This window comes from Ambystoma mexicanum, chromosome 1p, assembly GCF_040938575.1.
Source record: "Ambystoma mexicanum isolate Mex_15411 chromosome 1p, UKY_AmexF1_1, whole genome shotgun sequence".
NCBI classification, from domain to species: Eukaryota; Metazoa; Chordata; class Amphibia; order Caudata; family Ambystomatidae; genus Ambystoma; species Ambystoma mexicanum.
In genome coordinates this window covers 571,520,233-571,545,132 of record NC_090921.1, presented here as the reverse complement: position 1 = coordinate 571,545,132, position 24,900 = coordinate 571,520,233, and the positions used below count along the sequence as shown (strand labels likewise).

General features: G+C 47.5%; 1 protein-coding gene across 2 annotated transcripts in view; it reads left to right on the top strand.

Annotated features, from left to right (window-relative positions):
- AP3D1 (adaptor related protein complex 3 subunit delta 1) overlaps positions 1 to 24,900 on the top strand; it is a 2,198,421-nt gene that overhangs the window by 1,970,331 nt on the left and 203,190 nt on the right. For both annotated transcript variants that reach the window (XM_069649511.1, XM_069649512.1), the window contains one exon: positions 6,664 to 6,752. In XM_069649511.1, the coding sequence (XP_069505612.1) occupies positions 6,664 to 6,752 (89 nt within the window). The remainder of the gene's footprint in view (positions 1 to 6,663; positions 6,753 to 24,900) is intronic.

Sequence of the window (24,900 nt, the reverse complement as noted above, 5' to 3'; positions counted from 1 at the left end):
ATCCCATCGAAAGAACGTTACCAGGTAACAGAGTAACTTGTTCTTCTTCCCTATTCTATGCTTATAACCTCTCTTGAGAATTCACATGTCTAGATGATTCCAAGATGGCCACTGGACCGTGAGGGTGTGCATCCCTGTCCCACCGTCCGGGCAACTGAATAAGGTGGTATTAGCAGCCCTAGCAACGTTTTGGAGCGGATTAACCTCCCCTTGGCCCCAGAAGGTAGAAGAGGCAAAGTACATGCCTGAAAAGGCTTTTTTGCAGCTATATCGGGAGGCAGCGCGATTCCCGCCCCGGACTGAAGAGCAGATCCGGACAGCAGGGGAAGCGGCACAATAAGGCCCGCAGTGTTTTGAAAGTAGCGGGAAGGGAGAAGAGATACACCAGCCTGCTGGGGACGGCAGCGAGCGGGGGGAAAGCATCTGAAGAGGCGTGTACACCATCGTTCTAAATTGTAGTGGCTCAGAGACTGGTGGGGAGAGAGGACCCGGACTCCAGGGGGTGCTATGCGACGGGACCCGGCAAAACCGAAAGCAGTGCTTAGAGGAATAAATAAAACGTCAGTCTGCAGCAATCCAACAGAAAGTAGAGAGAAGGGGAATCGCGAGGGTCACCCCCCAGCACCACAAGGCACAGGGGAGGAGCCGGCTGGGAGACAGGAGGTAAGACGCACCGCGGTGCAGTCCGGTGAAACGTATTACGGAAAGCATAGTGATCGTCCTGCCCACACAGAATGAAGGAGCAGCACACATGGAGCATTCTTTCCCCAACCCGACATCAAATTGAGTATCTCACAAGGAAGTTTATTTGGAGGAGGATCACGGACTGAAGCAAGAGATCCCTCCAGGATAAAGGCATACAGTGAGAGGGTCGCCGTCACAAGTGTACAAGGCGGGGGAGTGAGAAGAAAGGCACTGCAGGGGTGATGGGGAAAGAGATGGAAGAGCAAGGATAACATTGTCAAGAATGAAAGAGCATTTTATAAGAGGGAGAAAGCAAAACTCAAGGAAATGAGGCTGCCTAAGACTGCAGGCACAGAGTAGCCGTAGCAAGAAGGGAGGAGAGAGGAGTCTGAGGGGCAAGGTCCTGAGATTGGCTTTAAACAGGAGAATCTGCAGTGAAGGGGAAAAAATCAAGCATACAGGTGCTGCAAGAAGCAAGGTGGATGGCAACCCAGGGAGAGAGGAGGCAAAGGAGCCTGCCCCCCAGAACTTGAAGAAGCACAGGGGAAAGCTGCAGAATAGGTGTCCAAGAAAGGGAAGATAACGAGGCCAGAATTCCCAGAACCGCCCCAAGAATGCCCAGAGGTGGTGGTGGTGAGGAGGTTAAAGAGCTAGGTGGAAGCGGGACTGAAAGGAAAAGAACACCTGGAAGTTGGAGAATATATAGTATTGGCACAACTAGCAAAATATGACACGGGGACAATTGCGCATTGGGCTTCCTCCCTAAACACATAGTAGGGTGCGGACTACGTGTGAGCTGACGAGTTAGCACCCAGATGCCAGGTACCAAGCCCAGGAGCACACCAGCAAGAGTGAAAGAGTCAACGAGATTGCAAGGTGGGCAATTGGAGCGGTGCTGGAGGCAGCAACATCAGGTAGATACACAAATAGCTGAACCAGAAAAAGAAACCGGGAGAAAGGATAATACGGAAACACCACTCAAGATGGCACTAAATAAAGAGGAGCTGCAAGACTGTTTGAGACGAATGGAAAACAGGATGATGCAGACCTTCCAGGGCCAATTCGGGAAAATGAAGGAGGAACTCAAGTCATTGCTTCAACGGGGACAGAAGAGGAATCAACAAACTGGGCAATAGAGTGGATGTGGTTGTGGACGGCCTGTCTGAAATGACCGAGGAAGTGATACACAGCAGCAATCTACTTGAACAGGTAGCCAGAGGAACACATAACCTGGAAATTGAGGCGGGGGACCTTGAGAATAGGTCTTGCAGGTCTGATATAAGAGTCACAGGAATGGTTGAGGCAGACATGAACAATGACCTAAAAGATGGTGTGCAGCATTGTTTTAGCAGCCTATTGACCGGAATGCAACCTGAAGATGTGCTGATAGATGGGTTGCATAGAATTGGCCCTTAGAGGAGGGATCCAGGGGCAAGACCCTAGACGTTTTAATATCCCTAACCTCATACACCATTAAAGGGGAAATAGTTTGCAACAAGATTTGACAATCAATGGAGCTCAAATTCAGCTATAACAGGACCTGGCACTGTCAACGTTTTACAAAAGAAGACTGATGCAGCCAGTTATGAGGGCATACATTGTAAAACTATTCAGCGGCACACAAAGGTTACTCAAGGATTGACATGGTATTAGTTTCTGCAACACTGATCCCTCAAGTGATAAAACTAGAAATAGGAGGTAAATACTTTTCCGAAGACACCCCAGTGATAATACAAATAGAAGTGGAGAAAGTAAAGGGGACAACTCAGAAATACTGGAGACTGAAGGAGATGATATTGCGAGACATAACACTTAAATAACATATGGAGAAAACAAATCATTTCTTCAAAGACAGCGATAAAGGGGAAACAGATTGGAGGATAGTATGGGATGCAGGGAAGGCAGTGGACAGGGGAGAATTTATTTCGCATTCTGCAGAGTATATCAGAGAGAAAGGACTCATTACAAAGAAACTGGAGGGGGAGGTAAAGACACAGCACAAAATACGCCAGAAACAAAAGTCGAAGGCACTACGGAAAGTTCGAGCCCATTTAGAGGCACATGTTGCAGATCGCGTGGCACAGACACTGCTAAACACTAAGCAAACATATTACACACAGGGAGGGAAAACTAACCGGTTCTTAGCAGCCAAATTGAGGAAACAGAGAGCCCTTAATTACATAGTCCTACTTAAAAATGAACAAGGGCTACTATGCACTGTGGAAGAAGGGAACATTGAAATAATTGAAAGATTTCACGAAGGGCTGCTGAAACAAGGCGGCTTATACCAGACATTACAAACAACATACATGTCAGCCCTGCTTATACCCCAAATATCCGAGGAAGGTAGGGACACATTGTAAGGCCTGATAACAGCACAAGAGGTTAGTGATGCAATATCTGTCTTGCCGACCAATAAAACACTGGGCCCTGATGGGCTAGGAAATGGCTATTACAAAACCTTTAGGTCTCAGCTGCTGGCACCATTAACACAGCTCTTTAACTACATTAGGGAGAACGGTAGGATCACCGAGGACATGGGGAAATCGACCACAATACTAGTACTTAAACCAGGAAAAGACCCCACAGATTTTGCCAGCTATCGCCCCCATAGCGCTGCTAAATAGTGATGCTAAGAGCGACACTAAAGTTTTGGCAGCAATATTAATGAAGGTACTACCGGGGATCATACGTGAGGACCAGGTGGGCTTTATAGCTGGGAGGCATACACAGGACAATATAAGACGTGCCATAGATATAATTGATATGGGGACAAGAATGGAATACCGGTTCTCTGTAGACGCTCTGCAGGCCTTCGACAGCTTAGACTGGGGATTCTTGCGCTTGGTCCTGGAAAGGTTTGGATGTGGTCCCGACTTTACCAGGATGGTCGTAGCCAACTATCAAATACCCACAAACGTATGTTTTGGTTAATGGGCAGATCTCGGTGCAGATTAAAATACAGAGAGGTACGCGTCAGAGATGCCCCTTATCTCCATTAATATTTGCAATGGCTATGGAGCCCTTAGTGGTGGTGGTGGTCGTCGGACAGGAGCAGGAAATTCTTGGAGTGACTTGCGGAGAGGTAACACATACAATCGCGCTGTATACGGATGAGATCTTATTATTTTTGAAAATACACAGGATACATTACCTAAAGTAAAGGAGAGGCTTCAAGAGTTTGCCGCAATTTCGGGATTCACTATAAACTATACGAAATCTAAGCCACTAAATATAACTGAGGAGTGAGGTGAGATAACAAAACTGGGTAGGACGTACCCCCTAATTTGGGAAGAGGAGAGTATACAATATGTGGAGTTAAAACTGACAGGGAAATACAGAGCACTGTATGGAGCAAATATAACACTGCCATGGAAACAACTGCAGGACGATTTGCATAGATGGGATGCCCAGGAACTCTCTTGGTTTGCACAAATTGCGGCGGTCAAAATGACCCTGCTTCCCCGACTCCTATATAAATTGGGCTCCCTTCCTGTAGATATACCACCCCGAACGATCAAGGAACTACAAGCTGCAATCATTTCCTTTATATGGCACCGAAAGAAACAACTGAGAATAAAAACGCAAATTCTGATGCCCCCAACACTTCTGGGAGTACTAGGGGTCCCAGATGTAGAGAGAGATGTCTTAGCAGTGCACATAGTGCCGATGCTGAAATGGGCAGGGCAAGACAGACTAAAAGGTTGGTGTGGGACTGAACAGGTGGTTACAACCATTCCACTAAGAGCTGTACACGCTCTCAGTAGAGGTGGCCAGGGGGCAGAGGGACAACTGCTAGAAGCTACTAAGGTGTCATTGTGCGGATGGGATCAAGCACTCGGAAGAAAATACAGCGTGGATTGGGTCTGTACACTCCAATGGCGCACAATGCGGATTTCACCCCAGGTCAACAAAATAAATGTTGGGAAGCTTGGATGGGAACTGACTCCATCCTCCTAAGTGAATTGTTTCAGGGTGGGTCCCCCCTCCTTTTTGAAGAATGTAAACTAAAATTTGTTATAGGAGAGAAAGAAAGGTATAAATATATACAAATTATGCACTGGATCTCCCAGAAAAGGGTTAGGGAGGCCGGCACAAGGGCTCCGGTGGGGCTAGAACTGACCATACAGGAAGGCACGACAAGTAGAGGGTTCGCAAGATTGTATAGGTAATGATATGATAGATTATTTATAACACGCTTAATACCCGGAGGTTTCTAAGCGCAGACCCGACCCATGGTTTAAATGGGGTGCTCCGTGTTGTCTTGCTTCCAAGGCGAGCACGCGTTGCCCCTGAGCTATCCTCCTGAGCCTAAGGTTGCTGGATGGAGCGCAAATGGGAGACAAGCTATCAAGTACAAGGATATATGGGAAAAGGACTTTGCTGACCAAATTACGGAAGAGAACAGATTTTTAGAAGGGCTCACAAAACATCAAAAAGTACAGCTATGAAGGAGACAGCATATAAAATCTGTTCCAGATGGTAGCCGTCCCCCCACCGACTACACAGAATGAACTCAAATTATCCCCCTGGTGCTGGAGACCATGTGGAGGGAAAGGGGACTTCTATCGCATGTGGTGGACATGCCCCAAGGCTACAATATATTGGAAAGAGATTCTTGGGCATATAAAGGAGATCATGGGGGGTGCAATTGCCAGACTCACCAAAGGTGGTATTGATGAGGGTGGAAGTGGCATACGCTGCAACTGGGTAAAGCGCCGCCCTTATTACTCACCTTTTGATGGCAGCACATATCACCCTAGCGCATGGGTGGAAACTGCGGAAGGCCCTATAATTGATTGGTGGTGGTTTAAGATCTGGGGAGTGATGGCTATGGAGAAAGTATGCACCTTGAAAGCGGGAACATATCTGCACTTTTTGGCAGTATGGAAGCCCTTCCATGAATATGTAAAAGACAGGGAAAATCGCTTTCACAAACCTGTTTTACTTGGGAATGTTCATGTGTATTGAGCAAAGGGAAAGGAAGACAATGGCCTGTCCCCCTGTGGGAAGGAATATGAGACTCTAAATGCAAAAATGAAAACCAAGCCATACAAGTTGGGGTTAGGGTGGGGACTGGACTGGACTGGACTGGGGTGGGGTATGGGGGAAGTTGTAAAGTTAATGTTGGAACTTTATTTTGTGATATAGAAAACTCATGAACATTACAATTGCAGTATATGATACCAGATGTATTAAAAGTATAATTCTGTGAAGCAAATTTACAAAATAATACTGCTAGTGATTTAATAGATTTGTGTTCAGGCTGAATAAGTAAAGTATTGTGTAGTACCACATAGCGTATATATTTGCCCTTCGTTGAAGAAATATTTCCAAGTCCAAAGTGTTATTTAAATGTATGTAAATTCCTGAATCTTTTTTTATATGAAGAAGCTGTGTAATCACCGAGCATAGTGTGTGGACATTCCTTTGTTGGGTTTGGGGACTCACTTTACTTAAAAACCTTCCTGCATCACCTCCTGAGAGCTTAAGTCTTGGTTGCTCACCCATATACCATATAGAGAACCTTGGCTGTGTTTGCACTATACCTATGTCTCAACCACATGGAGGACAGAAGTACAGATACCCCCCTCCAGTCTTTACACACACAATAGTACACTTCAGCACATAAACATGCACATAACAAACAAGAATAATCTGTTGTATATGGAAAACATTCCAAGACAAAATGCAGCCATCTGACTTGATGACTATGTGAATATATAGCTCTATACCTACCACTTATTTTGCTATTCGAGATTGCTCTATATTCTGTTTGGTTGGCGTGTCTTAGTGGTTTGTGTTTGGCAGGATCTTATTTGCTCTTATAACATTTTCCTGGAATTGTACACTGTCAGTAATCTGATTGCTTGTGCCTTGTACTGCTTGTGACTATTTGTTGTGTTGGTCTTAAAATAAATTCTGAAAAATTCAATGAACATGTAAAAAATGTCTTATGATCTCTTCTCTCTTCTACAGGTATCTCAAATGAAGCCCAGTTTGTATTCACAGTCCAAAGCATTGTCATGCCCCAGAAACTTAAAGGAACCATTTCCTTCATTATCAAAGTGAGTTGTATCATGTGCAGTAATTCTTGGAATCTCCAATATCCACTGTTTACTGGAATATCCCATCTTGTTTTATAAAATAAGCTTTATTTCAGCCATCTATAAACGTATAGTATATGTGATCTTAATCTAGCCATAGTGAGTATACAACCTTCAGACTTTGCAATCTTGTATTTTTAGCAGGGCTGTGTGATCACTTCAGTGGCTCGATTTCCAATTGCGTTCTGTGGCTTGTCCTTCTTGCTGTGTTAAAATGTCAGAATACGAAGAGATGGGCCACTTATAGGTTGTCACCCATGATGACTGGGTACAAAACATACAGGAAGATGGCTGAAATGTGGATAGTGTTAAAAAGAAGTACACGCTATGCAAGTTCTACATCAATACCTTATTCCTATGTTACTTATTGTTAAGTTGCATTTTCAGAACCAACTCTGTGGGAGAGTTTGAGCATAGCTTGAGCAGTAAGATTTCGGGAGATATGGGTGGATGAGGAAGTATAGAAGTACAGTTAACTGCACATGTAATCATATATTAGTATTTATCAATTATAAAGGTAGATGGATTCATCAACAGTTCAACAGGAATCCTACTCTAATTCAAAGTACATCAATTTTATTTATAAACGATGTATAAAGGCAACATTAAATCATGAGAAATTCACGTATAAACACATTGAAAAGCTATAAAATAATCAGCGACTACTTTTTCCTATTATTGGAAAACTTCAAGTTATAGTAAAGTTAGAAAAATTAAAGAGGAATATATTAGTAGGAAAAAAAGAACTCTAATTATCATCAGCAATCACATATATTGTGATGGATTCTAATCAAAACATAGTACAATTAATTGTCCAGGATCTGGCTCAACATGTTTCTGCACACCATAAACATTCATCAGGAGGAAAATATGTGGTCTCAACGACTATAGCGAAGATCCAGTTGTCTCTTCCTTTTTTAGTGCTGTTTTAGCTTTGGTTCTTGTGAACTGATATAGTCAATGGGTACGGTCGTAAGGAAGGAATCCAGTTAATATATGGAGAACTTCGCTGGATGACTTTCAGTTAGTTCACTCCAACAGTCGCATCTTTGTATGATTAGGTGTAGTCCTTATGGTGGCGATTATTAAGGCTCTTTTAATAGTTTGTATCTTCCAGAGGGATATTACTGACTTTGGTTTAAATGCTGATAGACTAATATTCTAATTGTTCTTGGTATATCTGCCTGCGTGACTGGGTCAAGTGCTTCACTGGATTTTCTTGCTGGGACACAAAGGGTTAGGTTGACACACTGTTGTACAAAAGGGTAGGGTAGCCCCTGGAGTGTAAGTGTGGATTGAGGACAAAGAATAGAACAAACAAAATAGAGCAATCCACACTGTAGTCAGACATAAGGATTACTGTCCTTGTTTTACTTCTTTTTTACCAAAACATGTTTTGGTGCTCATGCATAGAGTCACAAGTAGGAAAATGCCAAAGATGCTGCTGGAAAGATATTGACCATTTATTAATGAAAAAATAAAGATTCCAAAACAAATAAAATAAATTAGACAAAGCTTGAAAATAAATTGTTCAAACACAGAAAGAAAAACATTTCTCTAAACATGAGAAACAGAATCAAAGAAAATATCATATTCAGCAGTAAAATATCAGAGACATTACAAGAACAAATGCAAAAAAGAATGAATACAAAAATTACTCTACAATAGACTTAATATTTTTGTTCACAAAGTTTACTAAAACTGTCTATTCCCAGAGAGTTCTCTATTTTTGTGTGTGTCATGATCAATGTATGATCATGTTTGTAATCTGCCAACGTGCCAGTTTTTAAGCAAAAAGTGATTGTTTCAGTGTTGCTGATCTAAGACATCCAAATACGCAACTACTGAAGGCACGTACTGCATCACACTGCCTCCGCTCTCATGCACAAACTATACAATCTGGGATTTTCTTTCAATCTCAAGAACTCACAGCTGCTGTCTATGCAGACTCTGACATTCCTGGGTTTTATGTGGGATACAAGGACCGAGAGGATCTTCCCCTCAAAGGACAAGATCATAGCGATCAAGAGGGCTATGGGGCATTTCCTCAGCAGAGCAGTAACCTCAGCCTGGTGGTACCAACACCTGCTGGGAATAATGACAGCATGTCTCCTCTTGGTGCCGCATACTAGGCTCAAGATGTGGAGGCTGCAGCTTCATTTCTCAGCTTCCTGAAATCCAGAGAGGGGCTCTCAGGCGGAGCCAGCCAGCATTCCACAGCATCACCACCAGGACCTAGTCTGGTGGACTACAGACACCAATCTGTTGGTAGGTAGGCCATTCCGGCATCCGTTACCACAGATTATTATTACCACAGAATCATCCCTAGAGGGATGGGGGGCTACCCTGGACAACCACAGTGTCCATCGAGTTTGGTCTTATCAGGAGCAGATGCCTGTACAACCACAGCGTCCATGAAGTTTGGTCTCATCAGGAGCAGATGGAACACATCAACTGGCTTGAGATGTTGGCCATCTGGCTTGCTCGCAAAGCTTTTCGTCCCATGGTCAGCAGCAAATCGGTCTGCATCCAAACAGACAGCTCAACCTGCATGTATTACAACAACAAGCTGGGTGGTACCAGGGGCCCGCCTCTCTTCACGCTTTCGATAGACATTTGCGAGTGGGCACTGTTGAACAACATTCACTTGTCAGTGGTCCACCTTCCTGGGGAATCCAACCTGGAAGCGGACAGGCTCAGCAGGCTGGGGATGGACAACTACGAGTGGCAGCTGAATGAGGAAGTCCTCAGAGGGCTCTTCAGCAGGTGGGGCCACCCTCAGCTGGATCTCTTCGCCACCAGTGCCAACAGGTGATGCCCCCAGCTCGCCTTGTGGCTGGAGCAGGATAGGGGCTCGTTGGGCGACGCATTGCAGATCCTGTACAACATGAACACATACGCCTTTTCCCACACTCCCCTGGTTCACAGGGTCATCTGCAGGGACAGGGTGTCTCGGAGCCTTCGGCTCAACTTGATAGCGACATTGTGGCCTGCAAGACCCTGGTTCTCGGAACTTCGTCTGTCTGATCAGCCCCCGGTACACCTCCCCGTGGATCCAGCCCACTTATTCACCCAGCAGGGGTGGGGGGGCATGGTTCAACCCTCTCTGCAGAAGTTAGCCCTTGCAGCTTGGTTCCTGAACAGGTTACCCTGAAGCCGCTGCACCTGTCACAGGATTACCTGGACATCATAAAGGGGGCTAGTATCGACTCCATCAGGAGTCGGTACAACAGCAAGTGGACCAGGTTGTGTCACTGGGCAGAAACAAAGAAGATTGATCCCTTAACATGCTTGTTGGACGACATTCTGTCTTTCTCAGCACATCTGGCTCATTCAGGTGTGCAGGTAGACGCCTGCCGTACATATCAGGCGGCTATAGGGGCCTACAAGAACACAGGTGAGGACATCTTTTCATCCTCCAACCCGGTGGTTAAGAGACATCTGGCGGGCCTAACCAGGTTATATCCGACGTGTTAAAAGTCCTCATCCCGTCTAGGACCATAATGTGGTGCTGGGCACTCTGGCGCACAAACCCTTTGAACCAATGGCATCTGCGGACATCAGGCTGGTTACCATTAAGGCGGTCCTACTGATGGGTGTTACACTGGCACGTCGCATCAGCGAAATTCAGGCCCTGGTGCCGTCAAATAGAATATTTCACTAACTGTCACACCTGCCCGGTCTTGGCAAATATGAGAAAGGTGGAGGAGCAGCCATTGAGTCACCAGTTACGTTTCCTGCGTAACATGGTGCAGCGGTCTAGTAGTTTTCATCATGGCAGCTGCGGCGTCCTTAAAAAGAATGCTGGTTTAACACTTTGCGCGTTGCAAACCATTCCTTCGGTTACGGGTTTCCGCGCTAGTGTTGGGAACCTGCTGCTTTGGGAAGCTTCCTTTCGCTTCACTTTACCTCCTGCTGGTTTTCAGAGCTCACGCGCTCTGCACTGCTGCTTTCTTTTGCTCCCTCTCTCCCTGGGTTCCTGGATTCTACCTTGTCGCGGGGGGCGATTTCCTTCCTTCTGGGTTCTCATTTCCCACTTACCATTTGGTTCTGTTCCATCTGTTGAACCTTGCATGCAGTGTGTCTTCCAGCACTGTTGGCCTTTAGCTCGTTCTGTTCTTTGTCTGCCCTCTGGGGGTTTGCTTCAGTTTGTGTTTGGATCCCTGATTGGCGCATATGGGATATACATTGGCTTCTTCAGATCTTCATTGGACTCTCGGAACCCATGCCTGCTTTGCACACTCTGGATCTCCGTAGCCACTCGGTTCCAATCTACAGAGACAAACATCACAAGGGGTTTTTCAGCCTTGCGCCTTTTCCCCTTATTAGGCTGCTTCGGAGAAGTTGCCCCTTGTCCGCCCGTTCCCCTCGGCAGGCAGAGTGACTTCCCTTCGAGGTAGGCCCTACCTCTTCCTGAAGAAGAAACTGTCTCACCAAAAGAAGCAAAGCCGGAAGGATTCCTCCTCAAGTCAAGATCAGTCAGTTGAGGAGTATGGACATCAATCTGATTGGGGTGAGGAACCTGACAATAACAAGGTGGTGCTTAGAACGCACCATACCTTTCTTCCGACGGTAGTGGTAGTTTCCTCCTTTCACCCGAACAAGGAGATAGTACTCCCAACATTCTTCACAGACCCAAAAGATGAGGTTCAGAAGGTATTGCACTGTCTGGATGTCAGACGTGCTCTAAGATTTTATCTAGACCGAACTAAGAGCTTCTGCAAATCGGACGCTTGTTCATCACTTTTTGAGGATCAAAACCGGGCTGTCGAGCATCCAAGGCTTTCATAGCGAGGAGGGTGATAAGGCCATCAAGGAGGCATATGAGGAGCATCACAAGCCTTTGCCAGCAAATATGCACACCCATGCCATCAGAGCCAAGGTCACTGCCGTGGCTTTCCAGACACACATCCCTGGCAGACGATCAGCAAGGCTGTTACATGGGCTACCCCCTCTCCCTTTTGCAAGCACTCCTGATTGGATGCCAGCGCCAGGTCTGACGCAGCATTTGGCCAGCAGTTTTGAAGCACTTTTTCTGGAGGGGCAACTCTCCTCCCTGTGGCTGCATTCAGTTATAATCGCCCTTGCAGTATGGAGGATAGGGGATGGGGGGGTAGGAGTTATTTTAAGTTACTCACCATAGTGACTAACTTACTCCTAGTCCATAGTCCCCTTTCCTCCATGTGTCACGTCCCACCATCCTCCCCCGTAATAAAACTGTCTCATTAGGCAATTCCAGTGTTGTCGATGCGTCAAGGCACAGGTGGGCGGAGTCGAGGGAGCACATGCTCCCTGGGCTGCACCCCCGCCTGCATCTAAATTTAAAGGGGAAGACCATATAGCGAGGGATGCCCATACCGTATGGAGGAAAGGGGACTATGGACTAGTTTTACGTTAGTCACTACGTTGAGTAACTTATAACTACCCTCATATGGTCCAGCAAATCTGCTAAAAAAAAACAGGCTGTTGTGCCAAGACACCAGAAGAACATTTGCTGCATTGTATCCTTTCCTGCCCAGTGTACTCAAATATAAGAGTGAAAATGCTGAACTCCATTCTTGGAGAGGCAGGTTTTGTTCAATGTCGTCCAGCTCTTTTGTAGGCAGATAACAGAAGGTTGCCTGACATTTATTATTGTACTTGAGACGAGCTCTGTATAGAAGGGATCAATTGCTTGCACTTTTTATGTTTTTTTCTAATATTTATATTCTTTTATACAATATTCACTGTACCCATGATATTTGTGTATTTATTGCATTTTTCTATGGAATATTATATCTCAGGAGAGGTTACAGGGTGTGGAGCATCAGTCAGAAGACAGGTCTTCTGCCTGCAAAGAGAATCACCACCGCAAGACGTCCTGCGGACCGGACAGTTACTCCCGCAATTACTCTTCTTTGAAGGAGAGTCATCGTCACTGCTCCAAGGTCTCCCCGGAGGGGATGCCACAGGTACCCTTTCTGACCCAGTCCTCCACTCCAGGGGAATGGGAAGCCTTTAGGCAGAAGAAGCTCGACCATTGGCACCATATGCTCTCATTCAAGCTGGCAGGGACCCCCAGAAGAGGCTGCGACTCCACGTCTAAGGCTCCTGTTGGCAAAGACCCATTTCGGCAGACAGGCTCTGCCTTTGACCATCATTTACTGAACACCAGCTCCCTCTACTACATCATCGACGCCGGAGCCCCTCTTCAATATGCCCCACGTATGGCGGGCCCATTATTTCAAAGATGGGTGAAATCTTTTACGAGGAAGGGGAACCCATTGGAATGGAGCCTATGCAGTAAATAATTGAGGGACCACCTAGAGGGGGTCTATGGTGAGGAAGAGGGTTTATTGGAGCTGGATTCAGAACTTCAAGAAGCCAGTGCTCCATTTACTTTCCCTGAGCTCGCCATCCTACCAGCACCGATTCGGGGAATACCCCAGTCCTCTTTCCAACATTTGATGGCCATAGTAGTTCACACCTTCGAGTTATCAGCGCCACCAAGACCAAAAGTTAAATACAAACTTAAGGTAACCCTGGATGAAGGGGAACAAAAAGAGACCTTTCTGCCTTTCAATGTGGCCGGTGAGGCCTTAGTGCTGGAAACCCAGGGAGAAACTTGCATCCGTTGCATCAGTAGAATGGGAACTGGCATGAAAACACCACCTGGATCTTTCGTACCCTGCTTCTCTATTCAACCCTGCCTCCCCTGAGAACTTGATGATGCAGGCTGCAATTGCCAGCTTGTGGATGGCCACTTTCCCTTCCTTGCTTCCGGGTAGTGAAAGCAAGGGATTGGCTACATGGGGGAAGAAGAATTTCATCTCGGGCAGCCTTGCCCTCTGAGCGATTTATACCTTGTGCGCCCTGGCCACATTTGATTTGGTAAATATCAAATATGCGCTCGGGTCTCATGAACATCCATTGAAAACATTTTTGCATATCCACAGACTTTGATTCTTTGTATTTAATTTATGCTGCAGCAATTAAACTGATAAAAAAGCTAACGCGTGTTTTCGACCATGGCGATTTTTGTGAAGGCTTTTGCGATTAGCGATGAAACCCAATTAACTTCACATTATAGTTAGAAGTATTTACCAAGTTCAGATAAATATAAAATACAGACCAGTAGTGACAATGATTTCCCATACAAAAGTGTATACATTTTGCCACATTTCCAGAGAAATTCAAACATATTAATTTCAATCTGCACATTTCCAATAATGCGACAAACGTTTTTCCAATGAAACAAATTCATACTGTATTCCAAAAGTAGAAGAGGTGTCCTAGAAATAGAAAAAGAAAGCGGTCCAATTAATTTTTCTTTCTTCTCAATGTGAGCTTGTAAATTGATCTTACTTAGATATTGATAAAAGATGAGTATACTTAGTAGCATACCCAATTATTATTTATTATTTTAGATCCTTGTTATTCACGTTACTACAGAGTTCCCTATATTGAGGTTTCTTCACGTGCCTACAAAGTTATAAACAAGTATGTTTTTCAAAAATGTAAAAATTGGAACAAGAGAAATCCTGTCTCATTGGCCATGCCTGTACAGAATCAACAGTGGTGGACATGTCTGTGTCAGAACGCTGCTTACCCTCCCGAACCTGCTCTTCACCTGCACCTTCCGATGAGCTGTTCTGGAGTTCAGATGTCCTCCTCTGGCATGGTTTCCTGGCGTCTGGATCCTTTCTTTCCTTAGCTCTCTTGTCCTTCTTATCGTACTTTGGCAGGATTTGGGTACCTGTCCTCGGAGAACTCAGGAGCCAAACCTCCAAACCAGGGGAAAAGCCGGTTGGCAACAAAAAACCCTGGTAGTGGGAATTTCTTCTGGATGTTGAGCCTTTCAGAGTTACCAGTCTTCTGGTGGTGTGGCAGTATAGATTTCCATAATAGGCAAAAAATGCAGAGTGTAAGTGTCCACTGGAGGTAGGGAGTTGAATCCTACTTCAGGAAAGAATATGGTTTCCACCGTGGGCCAGAAACTGATGCAGGGTGAAAAGGCCCACTGGATGCTGGGAGTTGCACTCCTGATTCAGGTAAGTGAACAGGTAAGGCAAAGAAGGCTGCAAATCTGCTTGTCCATGAAGATTGCGAACAAGCCCGACAGCTATTGCAGAATAGCTGTCCACTCCGTTGGAAAAAAGACGGGCTTCTAGAGGTCAACAGGCAGCATCAGCAGCGTGGGCGACCCAGCCTCCAAAGTCATTTTGATTTTCCCCTCTCACAGCTGACCGTTGGAGCATTTGCTCCAGTGGCAGGGAATTACTTCCAATGCCTGTGCTCTACAGCTCATTCAGTGGGGTTATTGTCTGCCATTTGTAAGAAAACGACCAGACAGACTGCCCCCACCTCCAATCCAACCGGGACAGGAGCTGCAAGAAGAACGGAGAGCCCTGTTGAGATACTCCACACTCTCAAACTACAGGACTGGTTGGTGTCGATAGAGCTACAGGACGCTTATTTCCATGTGCCAATCCATCTACGCACAAAGTTCCTAAGGTTCTCCATAGGAGATATGCACTATCAGTTCAAGTTGCTTCCCTTTGGTCTAAACTCTGCCCCAAGAGTCTTCACCAAGCTCATGGCAGTAGTTGCGCCTCACCTCAGGAGATCCGGGGTCCACGTATTTCCGTATCTAGACGACTGGCTGATCTGAGCAAAGTCTGTAGTGCAGGTCTTGTCCCATTTAGAGGACACCTGCTTGCTGCTGCACACGCTGGCATTCTCCCTAAACTTAATGAAGTTCCACATGACACCAGTCCAGCGACTCCAGTTAAATGGAGCAGTCCTAGACAACCGGGTGGGGAAGGCTTTCCCTCCCTAGTAGAGAGTAGTCAGCTTGACACACATGGTCGACTTGTTCCGGAACCATGCCACACTACCAGCTGCTTCCTCCGCCTCATGGCATCCTGCATTTTTCTAGTGCCAGAGGCCAGGTTGCACATGAGATCTCTGCAATGGCTACTGAGAGATCAGTGGTATCAGTACCTCGGTTCTCTCTTGGATCTACTCAGGGTGTCCACATCAGTGGTCAACAACCTGTCCTGGTGGGCGGACCGCAACAGTCTCTTGGCGAGCGAACCCTTCTGGCCTTCTAGGCCTTAGACCTGAGTGGTCACTGCGAGGATTTGCAGGTGAGCGGCCTCTGGGCAACGACAGAAGCCAGTTGGCACATCAACAGGCTGGAGTTAAAAGCTATCAGGCTGGCCCTGAAAGCGTTTGCCCCATCTCTGCCGGGGAAACATATATTCTTTCTGACGGATAACACAGTGGCGATGCACTATGTTAACAAGCAAAGTGGTGTGCACTCCCAGCCCTTCTGCATGGATGTGATGATGCTTTGGTTCTGATTACTGGAGAACAGGCTCTCGGTCTCTGCAGTTCATCTGATGGCAGCGAGAACAACTTTGCAGATGCTCTGAGCAATCCCTCAATATACATGTGTGGCTCTTGAGAGGATGAGAGATGACTGGGACCTCTCTGAGGAAGTACTTTAGGTTTTTGCTGGCTGCACACTGACCATCTGCAAGATGTTTGTATGCATGCAGATGGAGAAGATTTGAGGTGTGGTGCAGGGAATGCGAGATTGACCCCCATCTCTTGCCCTACCAATACAGTGATGGAGTTGCTTCTGTCACTGGTCTCTGCAGACCTTCATGTCACCACAGTCAAAGGATATTTGGCAGCCTTGTCTGTGTTTAAAAGATCCCCAGATCAAGGTTCATTTATTACGATCCCGGTAATGGCACAATTCCTGAAAGGCCTTGTAAATAATTTACTCCTACGTCCCATCCTCTTTCCTCTCTACTGCATGGGCGTGGCATCGAGAGATGGATCCTTTTTCACCAGAAAAATCCTTAACCCCTTAAAATTTAGAGGCATGCTCGGGCGCGGCCCTGGGATCGTGCGCTCCCTTGACTCTGCCGACCGGCACCAGTCCCCTTTTCCACGTTGACGGGAACGGGCTAATTTCCCAGTGCTCCTGGGTTTGGCTTCGGCCTTGTAATACCAAGCGCTCTTCCTCAGATACTTTCTTCTCTCTTTTCTCTTCTATCTTCTTTTTGTCAATCAGGTACTTGGTTCTCTGGCGCCACGCTCCTCCCTGGCGCATGTGGACGTCAGCAGGCTTCAGCAGGTGTCCAGCCTGCAAAGGGCTCTTCCTACGTCCGACACCCACGCACTTTGCCTCCGCTTCCTTGGCCCCGACCATGGCTGGGTGGGTTGTACCGCATACAACGCGCTTACACTGCGCGCTCGGTGGAGGGAGCTCTTCGAGAAGTCACCTCCAGAGGATTTGAAGGACTTTGTCAGACACAAGTCAAGGCCCAAGGATAGGGCCGCTGTTTTCCATCGCACCCCACAAGGGCGACTCCTTCCACTCAGGCGTTTCCTTGGGGAGGAACCTTTTCAGGTTCTCGCACCAACACTGGTATCAAGGCTATTGCAGCTACCGACCGCCAGGCCGAGGGGTCATTAGATTCTTTCGGGGACAGTGCTGAGGGACTGCATGTTTTTTTTTTTCCTGGTTTGCACCAGCAGGACTATGCCATAGTACTGGGCAGAGGTCAGAGGAGGCGCCTGCATGCAGCACTACCGGCGATACTGCCGAGGGCCACACGCCTACCAGGCCCCGTCCTGAGGTGCAGCGTAGGTCTCATGCTCCACCACCAAGAGTCCTGGAGGAGGCCAGACCCAGTGAGCCAAGCACCATGACTTAGGCACGTGGCACACAGCTCGACAAGATGTCCACCATGCCAGACAAAATGGCTGATTATCCGATGCCGCCCCTTGGTGCGGAGCAGGTGGGAGAACGAGTTACAAGGTATGACTGGTGTCAACCAGGTACGTGGCCTTCAGCTTATCCATCAGCATTGCAAGGCAGATTTACCCCGCAACCGGATAGACAGAGAACGCACCGCCCTCAGCTGCCGCCCGCTACCCTGTCAACATCCCCTGCAACTCCACCGGCCTGTGAGGACAGGTTCTTTGAAAAGTTCCTCACTCTCATGAGATCTCCTCAAATGGGGGGCCATTGGGATATGATCAGGGACATGCTCCCGGCAGCTCCTCCTGCACCTAAAGTCATTCCTCCTATGGCTCCAGCGCTGCAGGCCCCTGCGCAGCCCCTGCTGCCCTTGTCAGCTCCTTCGATTCTAGCTCTCCTGCCTCCCACAGTTCAGGCGGTTCCACACCAGTCTCCGCAGCAGCCACTGCTCTGGTTCATACACCGCAACTCTTGGGGCTCCGGCACTCCTCCAGCCGCACCGGACCAGCGGACACCCTAATGGACAATGACGGGGACGTCGTCCCCCGACGCGCATTCTTCAGCCAAGGCCTTCCATGAACGGCTCGCAGGTTTGGCTGAGTATTTGGGGCTTCCTCAACCCGAGGTTGAACAACCAGAGGCACGGGTTCTGGCCGAGGTCCTCTCTCTATGCCTCACGGCTAAAACAGGGATCCTGATGCAGGAGGACGTTGTCGCCTTGGCCAAAAAGGGATGGCTTAAACCCCATTCGGCCCAGCCTGTCACTCAACGGCAAGTATAGGCAATTGGAGGGGGATCCACTCTTGCAGTTAGCACACCCTCAACCGCACTCTCCGGTGATTGCTGCAGCGTCACTCCACTCCATGCCTCAGTCGTCCTCGGCCACCTCGTCCTCTGCTCTTCTTGGCAAGGAGAAGATCTTGGAGGCTTACAGAAAGAAGGATTACTCCAACGCCTCACTGCACATACATCAATCCAGTGCGGATGCCATGCTGGCAGCCGTTAACCAGAAACTTCCAGTGCAGAGCCAGGCATGTTTCAAGGCGGGTTGGCAGAGGCTAAACTGGTGGCGCAGGACATCGTAGAGTCCACTGTGTCCCATTTTGACACCTCAGGCTGGGCCATATCTGTCGCCACGGACATGAGGACGACGGCCTGGCTATGGGCTACCAAGTTTAACCCGGACGTCCAGGAAGGCATATTGGACCTTCCATTCAAGGGTGGCGACATCTTTCACTCCACCCCCGATGAGGAGCTAGATTAAAAAAAAAAGTTCAAACTGCAAAGTCTTTATTCTCACGAAGGCCATGCCCAATGCTTACACCCAGTCACATCAACACTCGGGGCGGGCATTAGACAGCCTGACCGTTCTGAGTCAGCACCGGCGCAAGCAACAAAGGGGCGGTGAGCAAGGGCTTTTTTCAGTACCCCTCCTCCGCACCAGCCTCAGAGGAAAAGGAGTTATGATGCGCCCCTTCGGGTACATGTAGCTCCAGTGGGGGGGAGGCTTGACCTTCATGATCAGTTTTGGCGTCCGAGGTTCACGGATCCCTGGATCCTATGCGTAGGCTCCTCAGGGCACCATCTACCTATTCCTCCCTCTCCTCCACTCCCACAGATTGGGACAGCAACTCTGCTGGCGGAGGTTCGTTTGCTCGTCGAGAGGGAAGAAATCCCAGCCTCCCAGCGAGGCTTGGGCTTCTACTCCAGGATATTTGCCATACAAAAGAAGAACCAGGCTGGCCTGAGAGTTGTGTTGGACCTCTCCACCCTCAACCTCTCCCTCCCTCTTCAAAGCTTCAAGATGGTTACGCAAGCTTTCATTGTGGAGACACTGTGCAGGGGAGACTGGATGTGCTCCCTGGATCTGAAGGACGCTTATCTGCACGTCCCGATTTGGCAGCCTCATCGCTCTTTTCTATGTTTCTGGATCATGGGCTGCCATTTCCAATACAAGGTTATACCCTTCGGCCTCAACTCAGCCCCCACGGTATTTACCAGACTGATGAATGCGGTGGCGGCCCTCAGGTCTACCTGTACCTGGATGACTGACTCATCAGGGCGAGATCTCCGGAGGCAGTGCACCACACTTCCTCCTCCCTTATGATCACACTCCACTAGCTGGGATTTTCTTTGAACCTCAAGAAGTCTCAGCTACAGCCTACAAAGAGCCTGACCTTTTTGGGCCTCATATGGGACACAAGCTCCGAGAGAGTGTTCCCCTCGGAGGATAAGATCATGGCCATCATGAAAGCCGCAGATCACTTTCTCAACCGAGAGGTGACCTCGATCTGGTGGTACCAGCATTTGCTGAGGATCATGGCAGCGTTCCTACTGGTCGTTACCCAAACGAGACGCAAGATGAGGAGATAACAGCTGCACTTTGCAGACTCATAGAATCGGGAGCGGGACTCCCAAGCAGAGCTTGTCAGCATTCCTCCTGCTCATCACCCGGACTTCACCTGGTGGTCCAGGCACTGCAACCTGCGGACTCGCAGGTCCTTCCGGCAGGCAGCCCCTGAAGTCCCCATCGCTACAGATTCCTCCCTGGAAGGCTAGAGGGGGCTATGCTGGACAACTACAGTGTCCATGAAGTCTGGTCCCTGCAGGAGTCTCATATCAACTGGCTGGAGCTGAAGGCTATCTGGCTGGCTCTCAAGGCTTTCCTTCCGCTCATTGGGGACAAGGTCATCATCCAGACAGACAACTCCACCAGCATGTATTATGTCAACAAGCAGGGTGGCACCAGGTCCCCTCCTCTGTGCACACTAGCGGTCAGCACGTGGAAACAACATCTACCTGATTGCAATCCACATCCCAGGGGAGTCCATCCTGGAAGCGGACAGGCTCAGCAGGTTGGGAGCAGACAATTACAAATAGCAATTGAACGATGAGGTCCTGCTCTGGGTCTTTAGCAGATCGGAGCATCCTCGGGTGGACCTCTTTGTCTCCTGGTCCAACAGGAAGTGCCAGCAGTTTGTGTAATGGCAGGGCATGGCCAAGGTTCCCTGGGCGAAGCATTCCAGATACAATGGAATGGCATTACAGCGTATGCATTCCCTCCCTCATCCCTGGTCCACAGGGTGATTTGCAAGATAGGAGAATCATGTCACCTCCATATCATTCTGATAGCTCTGTGGTGGCCAGCGAGACTGTGGTTCTCGGAGCTCCTCAGCCTCTCAGACAGTCCCACAATTCACCTTCGACTGGGCCCAGCTCACCTTATTTCACAGTAGGGGGGGCAGGGTCATCCAACCTGCTCCACAGAAATGAGCCCTTGCAGCGTGGTTCCTGAACAGGTCACACTGAAGCATCTGAGCCCGTCTTAGGCTAACCTAGACATCATTTAGGGTGCTAGGAGCAAGGCTATTAGCTGCCAGTACAAGAGTAAATGGACTAGGTTCTGCCACTGGGCGGACTCTTGACTTGCACACTGGACGATATGTACCCCTTCTCTGCGCAACTCACTCACTCAGGGATGCAAATAGACACCTGCCGCACCTAAATGGCAGCCATAGGGGCCTAGAGGAATTTTGAAGCCTCCTCCAACCAAGTGGTTAAACAACATCTGGCGGGCCTTACCAGGCTCTACCAGCCCATCAAGAAACCACACCTCATATGGGATCTCAATGTAGTGTGGGCGCCCTGGCACACACACCCTTCGAACCAATGGTATCCGTGGACATCAGACCATTAAAACCGCCTTGTTGGTGGGTCTCACCTCGGCTCGCAGAGTCAGCGAGATCCAGGCACTGGTGGCCTCAGAACCCTATACTGCTTTTCACAAGGATAAGGTGGTCCCGAGAACGCACAATGCGTTCCTACCTAAGGTAGTCTCTGCTTTCCATCTGAACAAGGAGATAGTGTTACCTTCGTTTTTTGCTGATCCTAAGGACGAAGCTCAAAGGGTCTTGCACTGTCTGGATGGCAGGCGCGCACTGAAGTTTTATCTTGACGGGACCAAGAGCTACCGCTAGTCGGATGCTCTGTCACCTTCGGGGGATCAAGCCCCGTGTATCAGGCATCCAAGGCGTCTAGCAAGGTGGATGGTTTCGCCAACTTAGGCAGGGCAGCATAAAGCACTTCCAGCTAACATGCATGCCCACGCTGTCAGAGCCAAGGCTACGGCCATCTCATTCAAGATGCAAGTCCCGTGGCAGGTCATCAGCAGAGCGGCCACCTGGGCCACCCCTTTGGCTTTCTGTAAGCACTATTATTTGGATGCCAGCTCTAGGTCAGACGTCGCTTTTAGACAGGCGATTCTAAGGAACTTGTTCGCTTTAGTAGGGTCACCTCTCCACCTTGGGGCTACATTCAGTTGTAATCGCCCATGCAGTATGGAGGAAAGGGGACAGGACGTAGGAGTAATTAATAGTTGCTAACCGTAGTGACTAACGTAATCCTAGTCCATAGTCCCTTTTTGCTCCATGCGTCCCACCATCTTCCCCCCCTAATAATACTGGTATCATTAGGCGATGTTAATATTGTCGACGCGTCAATGGGGACTGAGGAGTGGCGCCGGTGAGCAGAGTCAGGGGAGTGCATGCTCCCAGGGCCACGCTCCTCTAAATTTAAAGGGGAAGGAGGTTTTTTCTGGTGAAAAAGGTTCTTTCTCCCGTCCCTAGCGAGGGACGTCACACCCATGCAGTATGGCGGAAAGGGGACTATGAACTAGGAGTATGTTAGTCACTATGGTGAGTAACTATTAATTTCCACCAACTCCCTTTGTTGTCCAGGATTGGGACCTTAATCTGGTTTTGACATTTGTGATGGCGGCTCCCTTTGACCTATGCACTCTTGTTCCTTACAGTTTCTCTCTTTGAACTTGGTGGCTGTTACATCCGCTACTTGGGTTAGTGAACTGCAGGCCTTATGGTATAAACCACGCTTCCTGTGTTTTTTCCGGGAGAAAGTTTCACTCGGGATAAGGCCTGGCTTCCTCCCCAAGGTTGTTTCAGAATTTCACCTGTCGCAATCCATCGACCTGGCGGTCTTCTACCCTCCTCTGCTCCCTTCTAAGCAGGAGGAACAGTTACATCGCCTAGATCCGAAGAGGATGTGGAGTTATTATATTACCAGGACAGATTATTTCGGGGGCGCTGACCAGCTCTTTGTGGCCTTTTCCTTAGCCAGTAAGGGCCTGCCCATAACCAAGCAGACTTTATCCCGATGGATAATTTTCTACATAGATGAATGCTACCAGTCCGCTGGGAAGGAATTACCAGCAAGTATCAGGGCCCATTCGGCAAGGGGGGAGGGCGGTCCCAGCATCAACAGCATTGCAGAGGGTAGTCCCAGACTGGGAGGTTAGTCGCTCTGCGACAAGGTCATCCCTGCATACATTCGCAAAGCACTACAGTCTGGATGTGGCTCATACTACCGATGTGCGTTTTGGCAGCGCAGTGCTGCAAAATTTCTTGGTATAACTTTCTGGCCGCCTCCTTCATTTACTGCTTTGGGAGTCTATCCGATTAGGAATCTGCGGGAGAAAGGCAATCCATTGAAGGAGAAATTACTTACTGTAATGTTCTTTCTATAGATTCTTCTCCCGCAGATTTCTCCTCTCCTATCCATCCCCACTCAGAAAGTCGCTGGTACACGCATCTTCTCTTCCACATTGACTTGGTGATGGTCCTCTGTGTCTGTTTTTTGTCTTCGTGCCACAGATTTTAAAACAAAGAATTCTAACGCTACTTTTAGTGTTTGTTCAATTGTTCAACTTCGTAGGTCAATAGTTCTTTTTTAGGTCTCATTAGCCTGTTTTTTCTATCTGTTTTCCTAAGCAGCGTTTGGTGCTCGGGGTGGGGGAACTGAGGTTGGGGCGCAGTAACATGGTATTTATACGCCTGACGTCTCGTCCGCAAACTGAAGACCAGACGCCGAGCAATATGGGTCGAGGTCCACTACGCCCCCTGTCGAAAATGTTCAGAAGCCACAAAGCTGGAGGGAATATCTATTCGATAAGGAATCTGTGGGAGAAGGATACATAGAAAGAACATTACAGTAAGTATGTCCTCCTTCTCAGGGAAGTGCCCTGGAACTTATTTTTAGATAAAACTAGCCTATGAATACAAAAAGTTTGTGACTGAAGCTGAGTTGAAGAAGAACTTGGCAGAACAAGTTATACTAAAAAACAGAGATCTTCAACTCAAAGACACTAAATGTCAGCGACTCCAGCTAGAGAAACCTGGGGTGGAGACTTCAGCCAAACGAGTTGAGTGTCAGGTCTCCTGCTACCAAGTTTACGAAAGATTTGATTGGTATGTATTTGAAGGGTTCTGATATCCTCCAATGGATAGAGGCATTTGAAATGGCTTGTGGTATCCACGATGTTGTGATAAACTAACAAAGAGCTGGGTGGTCCTCCTTTTTTTCGGGGCTGTGTGGATAAGGACCAAACGATTATCGTTTATACACAAGTTCCACAGAACAGCTTCCCTCCTTCACATCGAGAGGGTGTGACAATCAACACACAACAGAAATAGAGAGCTGTTTTACCTAATTTAGACAGAGATACATGGTACTATAAAATACATATTTTAATAATGATCTTATACAAAACAGTTATCAACATATTAAAAAACATAAACATGAATTGATGTTTACCAGAAAGCCAACTTACAGAACACATATTTGGCCTAGACACCTCATATTAATTGAAATGAGTGAGGTTAATATAGGGAAATGTGGGGTAGTAGTAGTAATCAGCCCTTCAAAAATTCTTCCTAAATGCAGATCTTATATATCTATGTGTGAACACTTAATCATGTTTCTGGGTCCAAAAAGGAGAATGTGTCTGAATTAATCTTGGTAACGTAATCTAGTGGACCCGTCTTCAGGACGCTTTTCAATTGTACAGCTTGGTCAGAAAAAAGATGTGTTGTATAACATTTATCCTTGTTCGAGTGGGAAACTATAAAAAAAACAAGACAAACAGTTTTGGTTACTAAAATCAACAAAAAAAACATTATCATCTCTAAATTGTGTGTGGTGGATTTGTCACTAACCTTTAATTTCTTGAATGGCATGTGAGGAATCGTTTCCAAATTAAATGTCGTTGCAGTGACCCAATCAGTGAACTTTTTTGCACACTCTATGGGCACAAAACCATGTAACAGAAATTTTAACTATATTTTACTGCTGTGCCATATATCAAAAAAGTTCTATTTCACGTAATTCATGCAAGTTCCACTATGTTAGTGTTGATGGTTGTTTTTATGACCTATCTAAATTATTATTTTTTTCCTTTATTTTCTTTTTACGTGGACAAGATCACATCAATTTCACACAATTACCTTGGCCACGGAACGTGCATCCTTAGTGGTTATTCTTGGTTATGCACCTTCTCAC